This window comes from Didymosphaeria variabile (assembly GCF_027946475.1).
Source record: "Didymosphaeria variabile strain IMI 356815 chromosome Unknown scaffold_6, whole genome shotgun sequence".
Taxonomy (NCBI): Eukaryota; Fungi; Ascomycota; class Dothideomycetes; order Pleosporales; family Didymosphaeriaceae; genus Didymosphaeria; species Didymosphaeria variabile.
The window spans coordinates 3,165,547-3,187,399 of NW_026611625.1; the positions used below are offsets into that span (position 1 = coordinate 3,165,547).

The 21,853-nt window shown below is 50.9% G+C and overlaps 9 protein-coding genes across 9 annotated transcripts; 4 read left to right on the forward strand and 5 right to left on the reverse strand.

Annotated features, from left to right (window-relative positions):
• Positions 1-246: 246 nt before the first annotated feature.
• Positions 247-2,304, forward strand: N0V89_008938 (uncharacterized protein; the record flags this gene model as incomplete). The annotated part of the gene is made up of 4 exons (XM_056217691.1): positions 247-330; positions 408-531; positions 611-739; positions 785-2,304. The coding sequence occupies 4 exons, from the start codon at positions 247-249 to the stop codon at positions 2,302-2,304; spliced, it is 1,857 nt and encodes a 618-aa protein (XP_056069247.1).
• Positions 2,305-3,009: 705 nt separating this feature from the next.
• Positions 3,010-4,176, reverse strand: N0V89_008939 (uncharacterized protein; the record flags this gene model as incomplete). The annotated part of the gene is made up of 4 exons (XM_056217692.1): positions 3,010-3,164; positions 3,258-3,582; positions 3,652-3,765; positions 3,991-4,176. 4 exons carry the CDS (start codon positions 4,174-4,176, stop codon positions 3,010-3,012), a joined length of 780 nt encoding a protein of 259 aa, XP_056069248.1.
• Positions 4,177-4,710: 534 nt separating this feature from the next.
• N0V89_008940 (uncharacterized protein) lies at positions 4,711-6,207 on the reverse strand (the record flags this gene model as incomplete). Its single annotated transcript, XM_056217693.1, has 2 exons — positions 4,711-4,841; positions 4,923-6,207. The coding sequence occupies 2 exons, from the start codon at positions 6,205-6,207 to the stop codon at positions 4,711-4,713; spliced, it is 1,416 nt and encodes a 471-aa protein (XP_056069249.1).
• A 1,280-nt stretch (positions 6,208-7,487) lies between these two features.
• Positions 7,488-8,631, forward strand: DAO1 (D-amino acid oxidase; the record flags this gene model as incomplete). The annotated part of the gene is made up of 3 exons (XM_056217694.1): positions 7,488-7,546; positions 7,781-7,868; positions 7,924-8,631. The coding sequence occupies 3 exons, from the start codon at positions 7,488-7,490 to the stop codon at positions 8,629-8,631; spliced, it is 855 nt and encodes a 284-aa protein (XP_056069250.1).
• A 231-nt stretch (positions 8,632-8,862) lies between these two features.
• Positions 8,863-11,412, reverse strand: N0V89_008942 (uncharacterized protein; the record flags this gene model as incomplete). The annotated part of the gene is made up of 4 exons (XM_056217695.1): positions 8,863-10,121; positions 10,401-10,581; positions 10,636-10,813; positions 10,976-11,412. 4 exons carry the CDS (start codon positions 11,410-11,412, stop codon positions 8,863-8,865), a joined length of 2,055 nt encoding a protein of 684 aa, XP_056069251.1.
• Positions 11,413-12,197: 785 nt separating this feature from the next.
• On the forward strand, positions 12,198-12,989 carry N0V89_008943 (uncharacterized protein; the record flags this gene model as incomplete). Its single annotated transcript, XM_056217696.1, has 1 exon — positions 12,198-12,989. The coding sequence occupies one exon, from the start codon at positions 12,198-12,200 to the stop codon at positions 12,987-12,989; it is 792 nt and encodes a 263-aa protein (XP_056069252.1).
• Positions 12,990-13,400: 411 nt separating this feature from the next.
• On the reverse strand, positions 13,401-14,241 carry N0V89_008944 (uncharacterized protein; the record flags this gene model as incomplete). The annotated part of the gene is made up of 3 exons (XM_056217697.1): positions 13,401-13,712; positions 13,779-14,072; positions 14,125-14,241. 3 exons carry the CDS (start codon positions 14,239-14,241, stop codon positions 13,401-13,403), a joined length of 723 nt encoding a protein of 240 aa, XP_056069253.1.
• Positions 14,242-14,995: 754 nt separating this feature from the next.
• On the reverse strand, positions 14,996-17,623 carry N0V89_008945 (uncharacterized protein; the record flags this gene model as incomplete). The annotated part of the gene is made up of 1 exon (XM_056217698.1): positions 14,996-17,623. The coding sequence occupies one exon, from the start codon at positions 17,621-17,623 to the stop codon at positions 14,996-14,998; it is 2,628 nt and encodes an 875-aa protein (XP_056069254.1).
• Positions 17,624-18,253: 630 nt separating this feature from the next.
• Positions 18,254-20,065, forward strand: N0V89_008946 (uncharacterized protein; the record flags this gene model as incomplete). The annotated part of the gene is made up of 1 exon (XM_056217699.1): positions 18,254-20,065. The coding sequence occupies one exon, from the start codon at positions 18,254-18,256 to the stop codon at positions 20,063-20,065; it is 1,812 nt and encodes a 603-aa protein (XP_056069255.1).
• Positions 20,066-21,853: the final 1,788 nt, after the last annotated feature.

Here is a 21,853-nt window from a genome sequence, read left to right on the forward strand (position 1 = left end):
CGACTGAATGTCGCTCATGACTGAGGAAAGCATGCTCTCTAGACTGTCTTTCTCGGAACGAAGTCTTTGCGGCCGACTGTGCTTCATTACGATGGGTTTTAAATTGCCCTTGTAGTGCCTTTCAACTCTTCTATATCATCTTCTTACTACCTGTACGCAATTACCTACTCAAACCACCTCATCTTGACCTAACACTGCGCCTGTATAAGCTCGAAGTCATATCGCGCTGCCCATCAGACAGTCACTATGGAGGACACTCAAGTTGTCATTGTCGGTGCTGGCCCATCGGGTCTAGTTCTTGGCCTGACGCTGGCCATGTTAAAGATTCGTGTGAGTCAACTTCAATCCTTTGTAGAGTGGCGCAAGAGGATGAAAAATGACACTGGACTAAACTAATCTATGAACAGGTTGTCATACTCGAGAAAACAAAGGGCATCACGGAAGATCCACGAGGTGTCTACCTCACTGGTGATGCTGTGCGCATCCTGCAAGACCTTGGGATCGAAGATGACATGCACAAGATTGGCCACGGTACGCTCAGGACAAGCGTGCCTCGGAACGCGCAAACCACAAGCTGGAGCACATGAACGCTGACAATCGTGAACGACAGTGGTCGACCAAATCATCTTTCACCAGGGTTCGATAACCGATTCTCCCTTTTATGCTATCGACGTTGGCATTAAGAACACGTTGGAGCAAGTGGCCGCTCAGGGCATGCTGCAGAGTCAGCCAAAGCTTGGTACGTGATGTGAATGGATAAATTTCTCTTACTCACCTCTCACAGAGAGCGCCCTTCGAAACGCAGTCCAACGCATACCTCAATGGTGCAGCCTACGCGAAGGGTGTACCGTCGTTGGTCGGTCAAGCGAGGATCCACCGATCGTTGAGTACGAGGACGACAACGCGCAAGGCGAGAAACGCCAGATCCAATGTCAATGGCTCGTCGGCGCTGATGGAAAGACGGGCATCGTCCGAAAGCACTTCCTAGAGCCGCGGGCCGGTATCCGGCAGGAAGAGGGTACCTACACGTACAGCGGCACGTGGGTGGCAGCGAACCTCCATTTGACCCTGCCCACGCCCGAAACGCACCCCGAATTTCCCCTCTGGAAGCTCAACTACTCTTCGGACGAGGTCTATGATCTGTTCTGGCCTAAATCATGGCATTTTTGCCGCCTGAATGATAGAGCGACGGCTACAGGCCGCTTCGGGCCGCACGGCGATCGGACATGGCGCCATGAGTTTTGTCTTGAGGACGAGGACGAGGGCAAAGATTCTGAGGCTCTGCTTTGGGATTGCATATTCCCCATGGTCACGCGCTCTGTCGGGCGACGTGGGGAAGCCTTTGACAAACCCATCACCTATCCGAGTGACTGCATCCGAGTAATGCGCTGTCGACCGTTCAAGTTCGTCCACAAGACTGTGAACCGCTGGTTCGACAAACGAACCATCCTCATTGGAGATGCGGCTCATGTGTTTCCTCCGTTCGCTGGACAAGGCATCGCCAGTGGCGTGCGTGATGCTCACCAGCTGGCTTGGAGGCTTGCTTTGCTATTAAGAAGCAGTGATTCAGCCAGCGACAGATTGCTCCAGGCATGGGCTCTGGAGAGGCGAAGTAGCGTAGACAATGCCGCTATGTTCTCTATATTCAACGGCCACCTGGTCAACAAGCTTCCCAACATCTGGATACGCTCGGTGCTCCGGCTCCATCGAAGCATCGACGCGATGCCTCTGATGCCCAAGCTGCCCGATCCGCAGCGTTACAAGGAGGTGGAAGGATTTAGCAAGGTCTCGGAAGGTTTTCATACGGCGGAACTGCGCGGCGGCTCGCGCTTAGCCCAGATCTACCTTCAGTCATCCATCAATGAGGCGCCGGTACAGTCGGACGAAATCGTCCGTCCGCATCACTCCATTCTAACCCTCATCATTATGTCCACAAAAGCCGACCCCTCTGGCTCTCAGCTTGTCCAAGGCGCTCAAAAGGCATTGGATGTGGCGGGCATCGACCCAATCATCATTTCGAGACAATCCATTGTCGTCTTCTCGCCTTCTCGCCCCGAGGCGATGACCTTCGGAAAGCCGGCAGATGAACTTTGCGCGAATACTCCGCCTATCTTCTGGCCTGCCACCAACGTTCGGCTACCGCGGCGACCTCCCGTGGGGTATGATCCGGATGCCTTTGCCCGTCGCCTAGGCTCTGCCACGAGATATGCTATAGTGCGGCCGGATTTCTTCTGCTTCGCCTGCGTGCCCGACGCGAACACTCTCGGAAAGGCTCTGGAGCAGCTTAGGCAGCGAACTGAGTAATGAACAGGATTTATGCAATTAGATTTTCGACGCAATGCTCGGCAGGTAGCTTTAAGTAGTAATATGAATTGTTGTCGGAGAAGAGCAGGGACAACCTCGATTTCTACGCTCTGTATGTAATCGACCTACCGTCTGCCAGATATGATGCGCAGCAAAAGATGCGTTCATGTAAGAACACTAAAGCTGAGTGCAGTGTGTGTCGAGCCGGCGAAACCTTCTTCTTATGTACCTAGCCAAAGATTGCACAACGAATATCATGGCTCTATGCGATATGGGGCCATAATAGTATTCGTGCCATTTCCCATACGGCATTCTTTCGTTGGTATTATCTATCCTTTTAGTACGTGTCGTCACTTGTTGATGCGAGTAGCGTAATTACGTATATGTCTTCACTGACCCTTCCTCGTCATAAACCAGGTGATCTATTTCTATGCCTACACTAAGGTATCGCAGAAGTCATTGCTAGTCCTACAAAGCCGTCGTGGCCTTTGGGTCTATCTTCCTCTAATAACGCCCGACGAGTCAATCATGTTACCATCTCGTGGCCAGCCTAATAACTATATTCTGGATAAAGACAATAATCCGTGTGAGATGTGTGATCCTTTTAGTCGGGGGTAATCCGTCAGCAGTGCAAACACAGACTACAAAGGCAAAGAACATAGGGCAAGCTGCCGAGCGTTCGTGGTGCGACGGGAGATCAAGCGCTTACTCAAATTGGAGCTTGTTTCTAAGGGTACCAACGCCTTCCATATGCACCTCCATCACGTCGCCGTCTTGTAGGAAAGTCTTCGGTTTGCGGAATGCCCCGACCCCTGCGCCCGTGCCTGTCATTACGGCTGTTCCTGCCGGTATGGTGGTACCTGGTACAGCAGATTCGTCAGCCAATGTCTTTCTGGCTTATTCCAACCAAATATTTGGGGACGGATCAGTTGGTCTCTCAGGGCTGGACTTACCCTGGCTCATATGGCTGAGGATCTTCTCCGGAGAGAAAATCATGTCCTCAGCAAGGTCAACATCTTGCCGCACTTCGCCGTTGACCTTAACAACTAGCTTGTGGCTCAGGGTTTTGGCATACATCTCCGGGCTGATCAATGTAGGGCCCAGAGGAGCGAATTTATCAAAAGCCTTAGCGAAGAAGAATTGCCCGGCGCAGTTCTTCTGGAGCTGGAACATGCGGCACGATAGGTCGTTGCCTACAGTGTAGCCTAGGATATAGCTCCCGGCCTCGCTGGGCTTCACGTCGCGGCAGTCCTTTGAGGTGACGAAGACCATTTCGCCCTACGGTGATTCGCCACGCGGTCAGCTTTGTTGCTCTCGAAAATGCAGAGGAGAGGCGGCCTGACGAACCTCATAGTCTAACAAGCTCTTGGCGCAGAAGTCATTGATCGGAATGGTCTCGTCGGGTGCAGCAATGGACTTGGCCGGCTTCGTCCAAAGAGGCGGGTAGGATGGAATGGCCAGCTGCGCGTGGTTCAGCTGTTTGCGTGACGAATATCGAATCTACTGTCCAAATGCTCGGGGTACGTACATCTGCTTCTTTGGCATGTGTGCGAAAGTTGAGGCCCACGCAGTAGACCGGAATGCCATCCTTTGGAAGTGGCGCAAGGATCTATGTAGCTTAAGTTAGCAGGCTACTCTCTGTCCTCTCGTAGGCATTAGAATAATGATGCATTAGGGAAAGTCTACCTTGCCCAATCCTACGATCTGTGGCTCCGCCTTTCCAGCAACAAGGTCCTCGATGGAGCGAAACGCAGACAGTTGCATTCCAGGCCTCGGGATCGCGGTGTCCGGGTCAGAGCCAAGGTCGGCGAAGAAAGGCCCAACGTCAGACCCTTCGCCTTCAAAGCGGATGAGTCTGCTGAACTGGGACATATTAATGTACAGAAGCTGTCCCCGTCCCCGTTGTGTCAATTGATGTTGGGCGTGGTCTCTGTACGATGAATGCGGTGGGTACACGAAGTGGGAATAGTCGAGCGCAATATGACAGGACAAGCCCAAACCTAAGCAGACTATGGGACATATTTATTTGTGCCAGCTGAAGAACGGAGCAGCTAGAGCCGTGGCCTTGGCACATTACTTCTACAGCATTCTTGTGTGCCTGCTCCAGCGGAAGACTCGGTTCAGGACAGATTTGCGGCTGGGTGAACGCGCGGAACCTGAATACCCCGAATATGGAGTAGACGATCTACGGGAGGCTCGGTGGCGCTAGTGACGCTCTCCCTAGAGTTCGGAGCAACATGCTCACTCGGAGGAACTTTTAGTGAGCTAAGACACATACAGGCTAGCGTCGCAAGAGTGTCTGATTGGTCGGTCCGTCTAGATGTAGCACGCATTACTGTTGCTGTCTGCCTTAGCATAATGTCACGTTGATTCTAGATCTCTTACAGAAAAATGCGTTCTCCCAACCTAAACCTGTGCTGACGAGAGGAATTGTAGCCATCTGGGATGTAGCGGCGCTTCGAATCGGCGAAGGACAGCCTGGACCTCGGAATATGAGAATGCGCTTGGCATGATTTCGCTGAAGCTCTTGAATGACACTGTGATCACAGTGAGCCTTCAAAGAACCCCAAACTCGGTGACAAGCAAGGTTTGCTTGGGGAAACAATGCTGGAACTTACAGACAAGAAGCCTTGGTAAAGCCCATTTCGTGGCAAACTGCTCCAGTAGCAGAAGTAGTATCTTTTCGCACTGCACGATGTTCGAGAGGAAACCGGGTTCTGCTGCTGTTCCTGCATACTTCTTATGCAAGTCAAGGAAGATAAGCGCTGTGAAGCAGATCAAGGTCACGGCAGGATCCGCGCTGAGAATGAAGACGCTGTCCCACTTCTCGGATACGTGGGCAATGTCCTGGCCCGCCTCAAGCACCTGCTGCCAACTTGAGAGCCACTCAGGTCCCTCGGCCAGGCAGGAGCACTTGGCGATGGAAACGAGAAGTCGCGCGACCAGCTGATGTAAAACGGTGACCAATCGCGCGTGATGTTCTGCCCTTGTTTCGTTCTGGAAGACATTGCGTGTCGGATTGAAATAGTTGATAGGCAGCGATAAACGGAGTGTGTAAAGCTGTTGCTCCAATGCATTGAGCTCGTCCTGCGTGACCGAGGTTGGATCCAGCATTCGAACCTGTAGTGCGCGCCCAACCTGACGCAGGATAGTTGTCGAAATCACGTGCAGATTCATGAGCACCGTGTAGCTTGCATCGGTCCCGCGGCTTACTTTTGATGCGAGAATGTCGAGAGTGTCAGCCTTACGAGGCAAAAACAGCCGCGAATGAAATTCCCTCACAGGGCACATGTTCAGCTGTCGAGAATCCGAAAGTAGTGATGTCCGGACGAGAGTCTCATCGATGAGATACGGAGTTCCCGATGACAGACTTGCGTACGAATCGAGCCGATAAATGAACCACCACACGGAGCGCCAATCCTCCATCTCGAGCTGATTCATGCTTTCAAACCCACTCGGTAACCCAGCTGACGAGCCTCTGTCGTTGTCCAAGCGATCGAGACCGATCCAGAAGGCCATACGTGCTAAGTTGCCGATTCTCATCCAAGCTTGGTGGCCGGGATACTGGTGGAATTCATAGAAAGATAGTAAACAGCCAATTCGGAAATTATCAAGGCTTGCCGAGTCAAGTGTAGCATCCTCTTGGATAAGCGTAGACCTCAGTATGAAGTCAATCTGAGCGTCGATGTCCACATGCTCGGCTGCGAAACGGAAGCCCGTGAGTTTGGCGGTGATGAATAATAATGCATTGACAAGGTCGCGCCCAAATAAGGACGCATGTAGATCAGGGAGGAAGCGAGTGCGAGAAAATATCGGTACCGCGTCTAGGATGCTGTCCAGGAAGACTTGAGCCCTATTTGGCAGCGCCCGACAGTTAGCCGTTTCCCAGAATGTTACACGCATACAGGACTGAGAGATAACTTACAGCCTGCCCTCTTCCTCTCCAGTGATATCGACACGGCTTGCTTCTTCTAATTCATTGTTGCGGGAGCAGTGACCACGCCCTGGGTTACTCAAGGCCGCCAACGGTGGAGAGATAAAGGTTTCTTGGAGAAATGCAGCATCTGTAGTGGAAGAATAACCTCCTGTAGAGGAACAGCGCAGGCTTCTTCCAATTAAAGAGTATCCACCAGAAATATCTTCGCGTGGCTGTGGTGAGAAGGCAGTGTTGCAGCTAAGATGTGCTGTGTCTGAGCCTTCAGTACCTTCCAAGGGCTGTGTTTGCCTTGGTCCATAGCGAGAGCCTAGAGGTGGACCAGGTCTTCGCTTCACCGCAGAGTACATGCAAGTGAGCCCGCCTTTAGCGCAACGAGAGCAGACAGGACGTTTACGATCACCTAATCCAGCGGAGATGCGCTCGTCAGCGTCCGTCTACGCCATTATAGATAGGTTCGATGATGGCGTGCACTAGACATACATTTTACTTTCTTGCTGGGCCAACATTAGTTGATTCACTTGCTCAGTGCACGCCTCGTGGGGTCTTACGAGATACACGTGTCGCATACTCTTGGCTCTAGCGTTGCCGGAGCTTGGCTTGCATCGGATTGCTCGGACATGGGGATAGTAGAAGTGTGTGCTTTTTTCTAATGTGCGTCGTGTAGTGCAGGTGCCCCTGAGTATGAGTATCCCTTCGTTCGCAATGAACAGCAACGTAGAGATTGGTAATGTGCGTAGAGGGGTCAAAAGAGCGGCTCCATCACCGGCCCATCGAAAATCGAAGTCACGGTCGTAGCTCGACTGCTTGAAAGAATATCGCAGACATGTTGTCTGGCAGATATCGTGAAATTCCTAAAAAGGGGACTGCACGGATCTCGGTAAGTGGGTCCGCTTGCGGAAGCTTAAGTGCGGGGTATGCCGACGCGGCTACTTGAGGCGCACACGCGTGTCACGAGACTGATTGATTCCTACCTAGGTACCGTCAGAGGGAGCCCAATAGAGCGATCAGTTGTGCGGAGCATTCCATCTCCAACCATAATTGTTGCTTCAGCCGGGATTGTGGACGCAAAACGGATAAGATGGACAAGAAAGCTGTCTGCGTGATAGGGTAAGCCTCCGATACCAACTACCTGTGCATCTGTAAATGACGATGATGGATGGTTCACAGCGCTGGTGTCGCTGGCCTAACAACAGCATTGCTTCTGTCCAAGAGCTCGCGGTACAGGATCGTGGTGGCTGCGAAGCACATGCCTGGTGATTATGACATAGAATACGCTTCGCCTTGGGCTGGAGCAAATTACATGCCGTACGTTGTCATCCTGCTGTGTATTACACCCGGTTTTGACACGCTCTGACAGTGTGTCGATGGGAGGTACGAAGAGTGCGCAGTGGGACGAGGCAACCTGGGGACCGCTGGCCGATCTCGCGCAAAACCATCCAGGTGCTGGAGTGCATTTTCAAGGTATTATTACCCATGCCACAACATATAATACTTAGCTTTCGGGGAACCTAATAACATTGCAGAATGCGAAATCCACAGCCGGGCGAAGGACGTTGGATCTGCAACGGCAGATTGGTTTGCTGAGCTCCTGTCTCCCAATCCGTGGTTCAAAGATGTTGTCCCAAATGTCAGTACACATTGGATGACTATTAGAGCTATCAATTGCTGATAGAGCCTGACAGTTTCGTGTGCTTCCCAAGGATAGCCTCGCACCGGGAATTGACTCAGCCACATCCTTTACATCGGTTTGCATCAACACGGCCATCTACCTCCCCTGGCTGGTGTCGCAGTGTCTCAATAACGGTGTGATTTTCAAGCGAGCAACGTTCAAGCATATCCGCGAAGCTGCGCACTTCGCTCCTTTGGGGAAGGCCAATATTGTGATCAATTGCACTGGCCTCGGGGCGTCCCTACTGGGTGGCGTTGAAGACAAGACCGTTGTTCCAGCGCGCGGACAGATAGTCGTTGTACGAAATGATGCCGGCAAGATGATGGATTTCTCCGGAACGGATGATGGCGACGGCGATGCATGCTACATAATGACTCGAGCCGCTGGTGGGGGCACTATCCTGGGCGGTTGTTACCAGAAAGGCAATTGGGAATCCCAAGTCGATCCGAACTTAGCCGTGCGTATCATGAAGAGAGCGGTCGCGGCGTGCCCTACACTCACAGGAGGGAAGGGGATTGAGAATCTGGATATCATTCGGCATGGCGTGGGCTTGAGACCGGTACGAGAGGGAGGTACGAGAGTGGAAAAAGAACGCATTGAGGGCATGTGGGTGGTGCACAATTACGGCGCAGGTGGTGCTGGATACCAGTCCTCCTACGGATGTGCGTCAAATGCGGTGGACCTAGTCGAAGAGATCCTGGCGCCAGTTTCTAGGCTTTAGGCTGTACACATGAGTCCGGCCAAATGTCTTGCCTACTACTCCCGTATTGCGTGCCACGAGGTGACTGCATCGAATGTGGCGGAGATAGCGATAAAGGGTTCTGGCGCCAGCCTCCGAGCTGTGGAAACATAGATGCAAACCGGTTCATATGTAAGGTAGAGGTTATCAAATACTGCCTGTCATCCATTTACCAATGTTCCTCCTGTACGTTCTTGCTTAACGCCACTGTTGTCAACCTAGCAATACCTCTTCCAATCTTGCGATAGGCTCAAAGGCATCAACGTGAATCTTCCCAACGCCTAATCGCTCAACAACGCCGTCCTTCTCCTGCGAGAGCAACAACACATGAACTGCCGGCCAATAAACCTTGTCACTGAAATACCTGTTGTCAAAGAAGTCATCGTTTGGTGGAATGAAATTTCTCTTGAACGCTTCGTCGTCATCTTCATCATCTCCTCTCGACCAATCGAACTTTGAGCCTGGCTCGGGTATTGCCGAGACGGCGATCGTTTCTTCTAATTTGCGCGATCGGGACTCAGGGTTTTGCTCTGTCCATAATTTGAACCTTTCAGTCTCGGCATCCCACGATGGGTCGTCATCCATGCGAGATAGCGTCGATCGCGCGATGGCGACGAATTTGTGGGTTCTGTTCACAAGCTGCGGGAGAAGATCTCCGCCTACAATGATCGTGCCTGCTGTATGTTCCTCTTGGTCTAAGATGGCGAGATAGCAGAGTTCGTGACATCCCTCTTTGCAGGGTGTTTTCAGGCGCGTATGAACGTCCCTCATGTGCGAGTGCTTTTCTGTCAAGGTAAATGTAGCTGTTTTGGCAGTAACACGCAACATCGGCGAGCGCAACGATGCGAATTGAGTAAACTGTGTTTCAGGCACACGTCGCATAGGTCGGGGGTATTGGTAGTGTGCGAAGTCAGGATCGGTGTTTGTATAATGAATCGCAAGTGAATCGTCGTCAAATTGGCGATGCCAACCAAGGAAGATCTGCGGTTGCAGTGTTGTGCAGGACATAAGTTCGAGATTTGTTTTCGGTATTGTTATAGTAGCTTGGCTAATCAAGCATTCGCATACGTTACTCATAGAGTCTGTCAGCTCGTAGACTACCTCGGCATCCCAGCCGGCCCAAGACCAACTGGGGAAGCCAAGAGCAGTACGGCTGCAAGGTCCACGAGGTTTCCAAAGTAATGCAACTTCGAACAGATTTGTGGGTAACCCAAAGAAGAAGGGTGCTCCAAAAGGTCCTTCAAGGAATTTCAAAATTCCGTTGAAAGCGCGCACCTTGTCCAAGGGGTTCGACATCGCTCGTGTAGTGTACTCTGATACAGCAATGGCGTACAGCTCCCACAAATCGCGGTTTTCGAAATCGAACGAGGCTTGAGGATCCGTCAATGTATATGTGGCAGTCAAGCCAGGGATGAAATGATACTGTTCCTGAAAATTGCATCCTTTGGAGCAGTTGAAGAAGACTTGGGAGTCTGTAAAACTGAGAAGCCGATTTGAGAGAAGACGTTCTTGATCTATGCCGGTATTCTTGTCGTTAGTTTTTCACCTTGAGATGACTTGATATGAATAACTTATGGCGCGGTTGTTTTCCATAATCGTGTCGGGACTATGACTGGATATCTGACAAAGCACTTACTTTAGGATCATTAGGGAAGAACAACAAATTGCTGCTAATAGGGTTGCTTACCAAGTCCAGGCCCTAGTAATCCACCTTGAGAAATCGATGGCACCCTGCCCAGTCTCTAACATACTCGACACCAGTGTGCCATTGATGGTAGCTTTGAGTTGTCCCTCTGCTCTGGGTCTTGTGGAGACTCCTGGAAGACCGTAATACGCATCCTTGCCTGCAGCAGCTATGACGGTGAGGTGTGCTCCTCGATAGATCTGATCCATCTGATCGACGTTCAAGGTCACATTGTCGACATCGTCTTGCTAGCACAAAAGTTAGCGTCCTGTTCTGCGACAAATCGAGGGGAAGAGAGTTACCACAATGCAAAGTGCGTCAACCCAGGCGTATTTGTAACCAAGCTTACGGACGGTCATTATAGCGTCCTCAATGGTTTGCGCAGGTTGGCCTTCCGGACTGTCAAAGAAGCCTGGAGCTTCTAGCTGAGAGATGTTGTTCTTCTTCAACTTTAGGTTTTGGTCTGAGCCCCATTGATAGCTAAGTGCGACATAAGGAGCATTAGGTGGGCAATGCATAATACAGGCTCTTTCAACATCAATAACTCTCATCCGGGAGCGGTAGTCGGAGTCCGAACTGCACAGTTGCTGATCCCCATGCTTTCGAGTTCCCACGCCATGATGTAAGCATGCAGCGTCCCACCGTCTGAGGAAGGCCCAATCTATCTTCTTCTGGTCCACAAGGCGACCAGGTTGTTCGATAGGAATGCCTTCTAAATTTCCACCAGCGTAGTCAATTTGATGTTTGACAGCAAATATAGAAGGCATCACCCAGTCTCTAGTCTTGTCATCATCTCGTCTCCTGTCCTCGCGACGGAAATGGGCCGCTAGATTGCCTCGAAAAGCGTCTGGAGTATAGCAGTCGATCTGAATACAGAAGGACATCTCTTTCTCGGCGTGATCACGTATACCGTACGTGTGGAAAGATAGGTCAAGTGGGTCTCGATACAGACAGAGTTCTTGGTCGTATCCTTGCGCAAGCTTCGCATCAATGTACTGCTTTCCGTAGTGACTCGCGAGAAGTTCTTTGACTAAGAGACAGAACTGACACATCCGCATAGTCCAGACTTCATGAAGCATACGAAAAAAGGTTTCGGCGAGTTTCGCATCGTAAGGACCGTAAAGTAATTTGTCCAAAGGAAGTTTTTGACAGCGAGGACATAACGCTTCAGTGCGCATCTTTAGCGCCGGACCTTGTCTCATAGATTCAAGAAGAATTACCTGTGATCTGATGTGATTCCATTATCCGATTATGTTCTTTATAGGGACAGCAAAACTTACCTGGACTGCTGAGAAAAGCTCCTGGAGATGAATCGTGAAACACCACTTTCTTGAGTTTGATCTTGTGACTCATATGCGAATGTTGAGAGCTGTAATAAGGCCGAGCGGCCGAAGTACGCTTGTGTTGAGTTGTGAAGCGACGCATGCGTGGGTCGGTGGATCGGTGAATCAGTGACGTGGCTAAAATCATATCAATCCCTGTTACCTCCAGCCAATGAAAGTCGATCTCGCTGCAACGAGAAAACTGCAAGAAACTTCGCCCACCAAGGTATAGCGACTTTCATGTGTGGAACCCTTCATAAGGCCCTTGAGGAAGCTGCTCGTTGATCATGCAAACATGAAGTCTACCGCTCCTGGAATCCGTGGGCACGGATCAAAGCAAGAGCGGTACCATGTGGATAGCCATGGCATACTGGATTTTCCTGCGCAAGGCTGAGGATTTAGGCAACAGAGCCAAGAAGGATGAGGCTGGCGGGCCGATATAAGATCCCTGATACTGTCCAGTGTCGGAACTTAGTCGCTGTCCAATCTCCACCGGTATTCCCGTCCTTTGTACCCTTACAAAACACTCGCGAGTTTTCATAATGGCATGCCTCGCATACGGAAATAGCATTGATGGTCCTGGTGTTACGACAGAGAACCAAATTAAGACAAATCCAGCGACGCAATCGACGTACAACAACTATGTCCTTAAAGTAGGCAACATCAGATGGAACGACGGAGAAACCCTCCATGTGGGGTTCCGGGGAGGGACCCCCTGGCAGAGACAGACAGTTGCATCGATCGCGGTGCAATGGACGTATCACGCCAACATATCGTTCCGATTCGACACAGACGGTAAAGGTCAAGAACGATACGATATTTTGGTCAGCTTCGATACAACCAATAAAGCCTCGTGGTCAAAGATCGGAAATACATCTCGAGATTCTGCCGCAGCCGGGTCGCCTTCTATGAACCTGGGGGACCTCAATCAGTTCAACAATGATGCGTACAATCAACGTACCATCTTGCATGAATTCGGTCATGCCCTTGGTCGCAAACATATGCACCAGAGTCCATGGCGCGAAGAGCATCCCAGTGTCGCTTTCGATCGCGAAAAGGTCTATGCTCATTACTATCAGAACCAAGGCTGGGATCGAAACAAGGTAGATTTGAATATCCTTGCCGAGGCCGACCTGGACTGGACACAGATCACAGAGCGTATGCGCATGAGAATGATGGACCTAGTCATGCCGAAGTTCGACATGCAATCTATCATGATGTATCCCTTCGACGCGAGCCTGATGTTAGGTGGACAGGGGGGCACGCAAAGAAACTTTGAGCTGTCAGCCTGGGACAAATATGCTATCTCGAAAGCATACCCGTACCACCCCTAGGGAGAGGGTGCATGTCCAGGGACGCCAGGATATGTTGGATGAAATGTGCCACTTCATTAGATTGGCAGATATACTTGATAGTCGACCTTATCACTCTAAGCACTTCTGCGCATTGCCGGGCTTTGTGTAGTCACTAATTTCATTGACCAAAAGTCTCTTGGTAATCTTTGTAATGTCACCTCACACTCCCTGTCTGCCCAAACAGCCCACTCTTCGCGAACGGCCACCCCACCATCCCCATAGTAAACAAGCCCTCTTTCGCGAATTCCTCGGCCTTTGCAGCCAGCTCGTCAACATCCCAATTAGCCCACACCATCTTCCCGCTGAGATATCTCCTCTCCTGTATAACACTCAGCCACAGCATGAAGTGCGCTGGTAATTCCACTATCTCCTCATCAGATCATCATGGTCCTATGCATGCACGAGAAGGAAGAAATTACCGGTGTCCTGCGACAGCTTACTCGCCTGCATCTCCGCCTCTCTTAGCAGCTTCGTATCAATAACGCCAGGATGCACGCTTGCGACAAACAGTTCCGGATGCTCGTGCGCTATGTACTCCATCAGCTTCGCCTGCGCGATCTTACTGCTCATGTAGCCGGTCAGACCAGCGCCTATCTCCGCAGGGAGAACGGCGCCTGCAGCGTTCACACTGAGGAATGTGGCGTTGGCGTTAGCGAGTGGAAGGAAGGCTTGCGCGAAGATATAGACGGATTTCACGTTCGTCTAAGCAAAGGCGTTAGTAGCCTAGCTAGACTCAATAGTAATCACCGTGGAAGGGGTGAGACGCACTTCATAACTTGTCCAGAAGTCACTCAATGGGATGTTGAGGACGGTGTTTGGCGGCGAGAGATGCGCAGCATTGAGGATGAGGACATCCCAGGCGCCGACCTCCCGTGCGATGTTCTGGACAGCGGATTCGTCGGCGACTGAGGCGGCGAAGATGCTTGTTTTGGTCTTTTCACTGCTTTCCCCTATGGCTGCTGCGGTTTCTTCTAGGGTTGCGGATGTTCGGCCGACTAGCACGACGTGCTTTGCGCCTGCTTGGGCGAAGGCTAGGGCTGTGGCTCGTCCGACGCCGCTGCCCTAGTGGGTGTAAGCGAAAAAGAGGAATTTTCTGGGAAGTATGTGGCAATACCGCTCCGGTGACTATTATGGTTTTCCCTTCTTGAGTGAGGTTTGGGTTGGTGGGGCTTATGGCTGGGTACGTATCATTGTGCCAGGTAGGGATTGGCGACGGGTACGGAGGCTGCATTGTGCAAGCGTCACAATTCGGGAGGATGAATGTGTACAGAATCTTAGGACGAGCAGACTTATCCTTTGGGGCCTCTTATATCAAATACGCTTTGAAGCATGCGACGGGGGCTCGGACGTTGAGATTCGTTCTGACAGGCGTCCAAGCTTACTGGCATGAGCCCCGCAGTTTTACACCAATTACACATGGTAGGTATTTCTGAAGCTTACGCAGATCGTCGCATTATGCAGTAGCAACCTTTTCAAGGAGCCATTGTGACTTCTTTCGATGTGCGCGAACGGTGATGATGCTGTACGATAAAGTGCCCACCTCCGAGACAGCCGGTGCTATTCGTTTACTCGCCTATTCACACCTGGGCAGTGGCCGACACAAAACCTTGGACCAATTAGCGTTGACCCCTTCCAAGATCAATCTCTCCTACTATGTTAAGGCTAGCTATACGTGTCTAAGCTGAGACCTGTTTAGCTGCTTCGCAAGATGTTTTGCCATAGCTTCTCGGAGATTGCTGCCAGTATGCTGCATGGTCGTTGTACATGAGAGTGTGCAGTGCATTCCCTCCAGCGACCGCAGCTGTGGCGCATACTGGTAGCTTCCTCGAAGTTTCTATCAGGTGCAGCGATCAAGTGCTTTTACAAAATATTGCGGTTCCGTCAGTGGCATTCAACTCGCCCGCTCGTGCACCTGCGCAACTTGACATAGAGCTTCTCCGCCTTTTTATAGACACTCAGCCGAGTATATTTCCATTATATGACTGTTATGAACCGCCTGTAATAGTTTCCTCACGGTCGTTGACCGTGTTAAGTGTCGCTACGTGCTCTGGCCCCAATGCCTTCTCTCTGCCCTGCAGCACCCGCTGGTACATCCTCTCTGCCTCCTCAAGCCGGCCAAGTTTCTTGTAGAGGTTACCCAAATGATCAACTGTGACGAGTGTTTCTGTGTGCTCTAGCCCTAATGCCTTCTCTCTGCCCTGCAACGCCCGCTGGTACATCCTCTCCGCCTCGTCAAGCCGTCCAAAGTCCTCGTACAGGATGCCTAAGTCACTGACTATGTGAATGGTTGATGTGTGCTCTGGTCCAAGTACCTTCTCTCTGCCCTGCAGCACCCGCTGGTACATCCTCTCTGCCTCCTCAAGCCGGCCAAGTTTCCTGTAGAGGTCACCCAAATGATTAACTGTGTCGAGTGTTGATATGTGCTCTGGCCCTAATGCCTTCTCTTTGCCCTGTAGCGCCCGCTGGTACATCATCTCCGCCTCGTTAAACTGTCCCTGGTTCAGGCAGAGGTTGCCCAAATTGTTAACGCTCATCATCGTGTTTGGATGCTCAGGCCCAAACACCTTCTCGCATGTCGTTAGCTCCTGAGCTTGCCAAGCAATAGCCTCTTCATCCTTGCCCTGCAAACTCAGTACTCTTGCTAAATCGGACAAGATCATCAGCGCTGGAGGGTGCGCACTCCCAAGCTTCACCGTCTTATATACCTTAATAGTCTCCATATACATCACTTCCGCTTCTGCATACTTATCTTGTATCTCTAGCGCACGTGCCAAGTTGTACATGCTCGCTAGCGTGTCTGGATGCTCAGGCCCGAGCACTTGCTTGCTCTTCTCGAACACTTGCACCTCCAGTTTTTCTGCATCTTGCCATTGACCTGCGTCCCGGAGCGTTTCTGATAGTACAGCCATTCTCGCCAGATAGCTTGGTTGGTCGGCTCCGTCCTGATCTCCTAGCTTACTGGGTTCTGAGGGCGGAGAACCCGGTGCGTCATTTTCAGGCCCTGCTATGATTTGAGTATCCTCTATATCGGCGTGTAAGACCTTGCTCTTGGATGGATCCGGCTCTGGGCCCGTGTCGTCTGTATCACCTCGGGAGCTTGCGAAGATCAAAGTCGATCGTTGTGACGGGTCCGTGCGCTTGCTCTTCGTCTCCTCAATGGCCGCATTTGAAGTTTTATCGTCATCAGTCGCAGCACCAATAGGTATAGCGAAAAGTGCGAGCTGCTCGAGATGGCCAGCGAGGTGGCGTTTAAATACCGTCGGAACGACAGCCAAAATATCGTTCGGCAATGATCCCCCTGTTTGGATTGCTTGCTCCTTCAAACGATCAGCCCAATCTGAACAGCAAGGGCAATCATCTACTGGAATCTGAGCGAGGGGCTTTCGAGCGAGATCTCTTCCTGGCTGCTCTTCGCCATCAAATAGCATCTTCGCATGTTTCCGCTTTACATGAGAAAGGTATTTCTCCTCCTGATAGAAGACCGTGCTCGGGCAGAGAAAGCACTGGTAGGAGACACGGTGAACCATCATCTCATGCTGAAACCATTCGTTAATGTCCCCAAAATATGGTGCATCGCAGTCCGGAAATGTGCATACATAAGCACGGAGATCGGAAAATACATGTTTTCTCCAGGTGCGCTCCCTTTTAAACTTTTTGATTCGAAAGCAGAAAGGGCATTCGAACTCTTTCTTGCCACCGATGCGCAGGTCGTCCAGCTTCGGGCTGCGGACGGTGGTATGTGACTCATGATCGCCGTCGATCGAGCGGGAGATTGTTGTATACGAACGGGCATCTTCCTCCGAGTCTGAACCTTCTGCAACAAGTAGTTGAGGTGTGATTCGTTCGGGAGCAATAGTGGTGGCTTTGGTGATGAAGGAAGGACGGCTCACCGAATCAAACATCGTCTTTGAAGCCGGCGGCTGCTTGATATCAGGGGCTTGAGACCTGGCGGCCGAACTATCTGCCTTGTCGTGGTCAATGAGCCTGCCACCTAATTTTCCATGGTGATCCTGTATATAATTGAGGTAATGCCGTCTTTGAGTGATAGCTCGCCCGAGACGTTGGCGAAGCCAGGCGCAGTTATCTGTACCAAGCTTGCGATACTTCTCACCAACGTGAGCTATGTCGAATTGATCATTGAAGCAATATCGGTTGCGGCTCAAAGCTTTGGCGAAGAGGTCGGTGGGTGCTGCCTGTCGGATAAGGATTGATACTCTGAAGAGGCGGGTGATGGCCCCACTGATCTCCTCTCGAAGCTCGTTCACTTCGCTGATCTCCTCGCTGATCTGTCCATCAATAAAGACCGAGCCTTCTCTTTTACCAGAAACGATCTCGAGTAGCTCTGCAGCAACTTCGTTCAAGTCGGCTAAAAGGTCTAAGATGTGAGTGAGCACGTCGTTGGCTTTGTGTAGTCGTGACTCGATGGACATGGACGACTCGGGTCGGTGGAGAGCTCCGATGTTTCCAACAAAGAGGCTGAATCTGTCCAGCTCCTCATTGATTTGGGCATGCTTGACATGGCCGTTGGTATTACCCGGCTTGGACAGAACCGAGATGACTTCTTGTAGAGTGACGAGACAAGAGCGACATTGCTCTGATACTGACAGCGTCATCTCTCGTTATCCGGTGTTTCAAATTCTGTATCAGAGCAAAGGCGTTCTGGCGCTCGGATTCTAGGAAATCGCGTTGAAGGAGAAATGGGAAAACGACAACAGGAATAGTCGATAGAATTATGGTGCGAAGGACCTTGAAAGCCTGGTGGTTGTCGGCGTGCTGGAGGAGGTGTCGAAAGGTGCCGCAAGTTGGGCAGCAGGTGCGGGGAATCAAACACGTGTAATACCTTATGTCTCAGCCTTCTGACTCTTAAGAATTATTCTGACTCCTCTTGAACCATCCGTCTTGCTGAGTCCATCTCCATATCCCCACGAGCGGGCTAGAAGTAGCAGGTATCGTTCATGGGTCTGGCGCTCGTATTTTCGAAAACCACATTCAAGGATAACAAAAAAACAGGAAATGTCGGTAGGATCTAGATACGAATGTCCTGGATAGCCTGGTGGCTGTCGGCGTGGTGGAAGTGTCGCAATGCGGCGGAAGTTGCGTTTGGGGGCGCCCAGTGCGGGGGATCGACCACGTGTGATGTCGTATACCTAGGTACGTCTCAGCCTTCCGACTCCTGACATCTTTCCAATGTTCTCTTTCTCCACTTGCATCATCCGTCTTGATGGTGTTATCTCCATATCCCTATGAACGGTCTAGAAGTAGCAGGTGTCGTTCTTGGCGCTTTTCCACTGCTCATAAGCGGCATCGAGCATTGGCGCGATGTTGCGAAAGTCGGCGGCTTTTATTGGTGGATACGGAAAGAACACACCAGATGTCAGCGCGACTGCCAGTTTCACGAGATTTTATACAAGAATAACCTCCGAGAACTTCTGTTACCACTCATCCCACATGCGAATCAAGTTGCGGAGCTCATTGCAGATCCAGGCGGCCAAAGATGGGGTGACATGGCACTGCAGGAACGACTAGAAGGCAGGCTACATGAGTCGTATCAATTGTACCAGAGTATTATCGCTGAGATGAACGAGATCACCGAAGACCTGAAGAAAGAGTTATGTCTTGATAAAGAGATTGTGCAGAACAGGCTCCTGCCGCCGGATGCGAAACGACAGAACTCCAACCAATCGCCAAACCCTCAGGCATCTGCGCGGCTTTGGAAGCTTTCCGTTGCCAAGGGCAGGTTGGACTATGAGTGGTTTCGAACAAGGTTCAGCCTCGGGGAAAAGAACAGAAATGACCTCTTCAATCGACTCAAAGAATGCAACGAGCGTCTAGAGAAGCTCTTGAGCTCTAACGACAGAGTCTCTGCACTCCAAAATGCCGCACCTGGGTACACCAAGCAGACTTGCGTGCTGGAGTCAGCATTCAAGATGGTTTCTAAGAAATCAGATCTGCTGTTCAAGGCGCTGCAAAACGCCTGGCAGTGTTCGTGTCAGCAGTACCACTTCGCGAACTTACGATTGGAGCATCGGACACTCACAGAAATATGCTTTGAAATCGTCCTCATATTCGCCGCTCCCTTGGAATACGAGAGTAAGCCATGGTGCTGGAGAGAGATTCGCTGCGGGCATATGCTAGGTTGTGCTTCCTCTCAAAAAGTCATGAATGCTGCGACATCCTCGCCGCTTCATGGCCAGCCACCAACCTTACCAATACCAGCAGCTGTTCCTTCACTGCGAACTGCGACACGGAAGAGAGTGGGTTTCGTTGCATCTGCGCCCACTGTACCGAACATCAAAGTAGACCCGGCCATTGATCACGACATCCATTTATGTCAGCGCTTAGGCGGTGAAGACCGCGGAGAATGCATGGGCATCATCGGTCATGAAGATGAGATCTTCCATCTTCATCCAATCATCCCAGAAGCGCATATGGCCGGAACCGCTCCCATCACCCTTGATCGCATCCTCTCCCACGACTTTGAAGGCCAGCTTTCGCGGCGCCAACGCTACGCAATTGCGCTTCTTGTTGCTTCATCGGTGGGACAACTCCAATCTACGCCCTGGCTACGGGCTAGTCTCTGCAAAGAGGACATCGTTTTCTTCCCACCCAACGACGATAACCTCATGACCCCGTACAGCAAGCCTTTCATCCGCCAAGGATTCTCGCACAGTCAGACGGAACTTCACCCCACTGACTTCCTCACGAACGACTGCAATTTTTACTCCCTCGGTATACTTTTGCTAGAACTCTGCTTTGGATGTCGGTTAGAAGACTATCATCTACGCAAGACGCGCCCAGCAACCACCGATGCCGCAGCCAAACAGGCCTTCGACGTGTTAGCTGCGCTAAAGTGGTCCGACAGTGTGAGCGACGAGGGTGGAGACGATTATGCGAAAGCTGTGAAGTGGTGCTTCATGGGCGTAACAGACAGGGAGAAAAATTGGAGAGGCGAGATTATTAGGAACGTGGTACAACCGTTGGAGACATGTATGAAGCATTTCCAGAATGTCGCTAGCTACGGATTAGGAGGTGGAGTTTATCGCGAAATCGTTTAGTTTAGTAAATTTACGCACGTGTATTATCGGTGCTTTGCAAAAAGAATGTGCCACCTTCCACGGCGCTAAAATAAGAAATTCGTAAGTTTTTAGCCAATGTAGTTACTATAAGGAGTAAATCTTTAGCTTATTTACTATAGTACACTTATTTCTATAGTTTAATACCCTATTTTAGGCTCTACCGTGCCTAAAAGATAAGTTTAATAAGATTTAGCCAATGCTTTACTCCTTATAGTCACTATATTAGTTGAACTTCTGATTCCAGCGCCGTGGGAGGTGGCACATTCTTTTTGCAAACGATAATATACATCTCGGCACGAAGTGATTAAGTAGGCAGCGGAGCATATGAACCCTAAAATTTGGATCAGTTGTAGCGCCAACCCGAGAGATGACCATCAGTAACAGAGAAACTCTTATATTCGGCATCCATCGCATTATTTATTACGCCAGTGCGCCTATTCTACTGAGCTAAGGCACCAATGACCATTGGGCACAGTCTTGAAAGCACATCTTCCCATCATTACCAACCTACAATCCTAAGCATATTCCGGGTCGGATTGAGAGATGGCTGGGTGGCCTCTGTGTTCCGATATACAAGTCGAGCACACCTGGGCATCGCAGACCGCGATCGTACGATCTCGCACCTCGTTAACCTCATAAGACTGTTTGGCCTCTTCCAATCCAAAGACGGTGAGATCGAATCTTAAGATCATGCTGTTTGAGCAGAGAATCCACCAGTTCCGTGAGCATACCGCCGTTGAAACTTCCGACACAACAACGGACCGTGATGCGATGGGAGCCTATTAAACCATTCACAATATCGACAAGGATATCCAACAGCGCCGTTATGTTGGATACATCCGCAATCTGCTCTCACACGTTCCGTGGATATCCCTTACAATAAACGGACAGAGGTAGGTTAGGCTAGAGACTTCCTACGTTTACTACAGCTACTCGAGCTCTCTAGCTAGATCACCAGTATATTATTAAAGATTGTTATCATCGCTATAGATAGCAGACCTTTGCTAGGAAAAGGAACTCAGACGTTCTCCACCAGCCTCTGTGTAAATCCCCCCGTTCTTATCTACCCGCAGTCGTCAAGATACAGTACCGCATTGTTGCCCCCAAACAGCTAGCCTTACTTTCATGGGGGCCGCGCACCCAGCACGGCATTACCATCGGCCCCCGGATCATTCGCACCATCCGTTCCGAACCCAACTAAACTACAGACCCCAAAGCCCCAGCGCACAACGATGTAGTCTCTCCCTCGTAAACACCCAGCATAGTGTACAGTAATGGTACGTTGAAACAAGCTTGATTGGGCGCCTAGACGTTCTTAGCCAGAATGGGATAACAATCTGGAGTACGAGCTGCAGCTTAGTTCAAAGAGTATTGTGAGAGAGCTTACGGCCGTAAGGTATGCGAAAGAATGTACGGCGCTGCACAGATAGCTGTGCATATAAGGTCTACGCGGTATTCCTTCGAGTGCTTCCAAGATCGGCCCTTCAACTCAAACCTCCTGCCACCGGATCGCAAACACCGGATCGCAACCCATCTCAACACCGACACCGAGCCCGATCACCAGGCACCCATTTTTGCACCTCTATTCTTCACACATACATAACATATCCCCACAATGCCCTGCCTCTCCCTCCTAAACTCCCACCCCCACCTCTCACCCCATCCCCTCCCCACCGCCAATAATCACCATGTCCCAAGCAAAGCTCCACATAGGAGTCCTCATCGTTCCCCCCATCCAACTCCTCGACCTCGCTCCAATCGACCTCC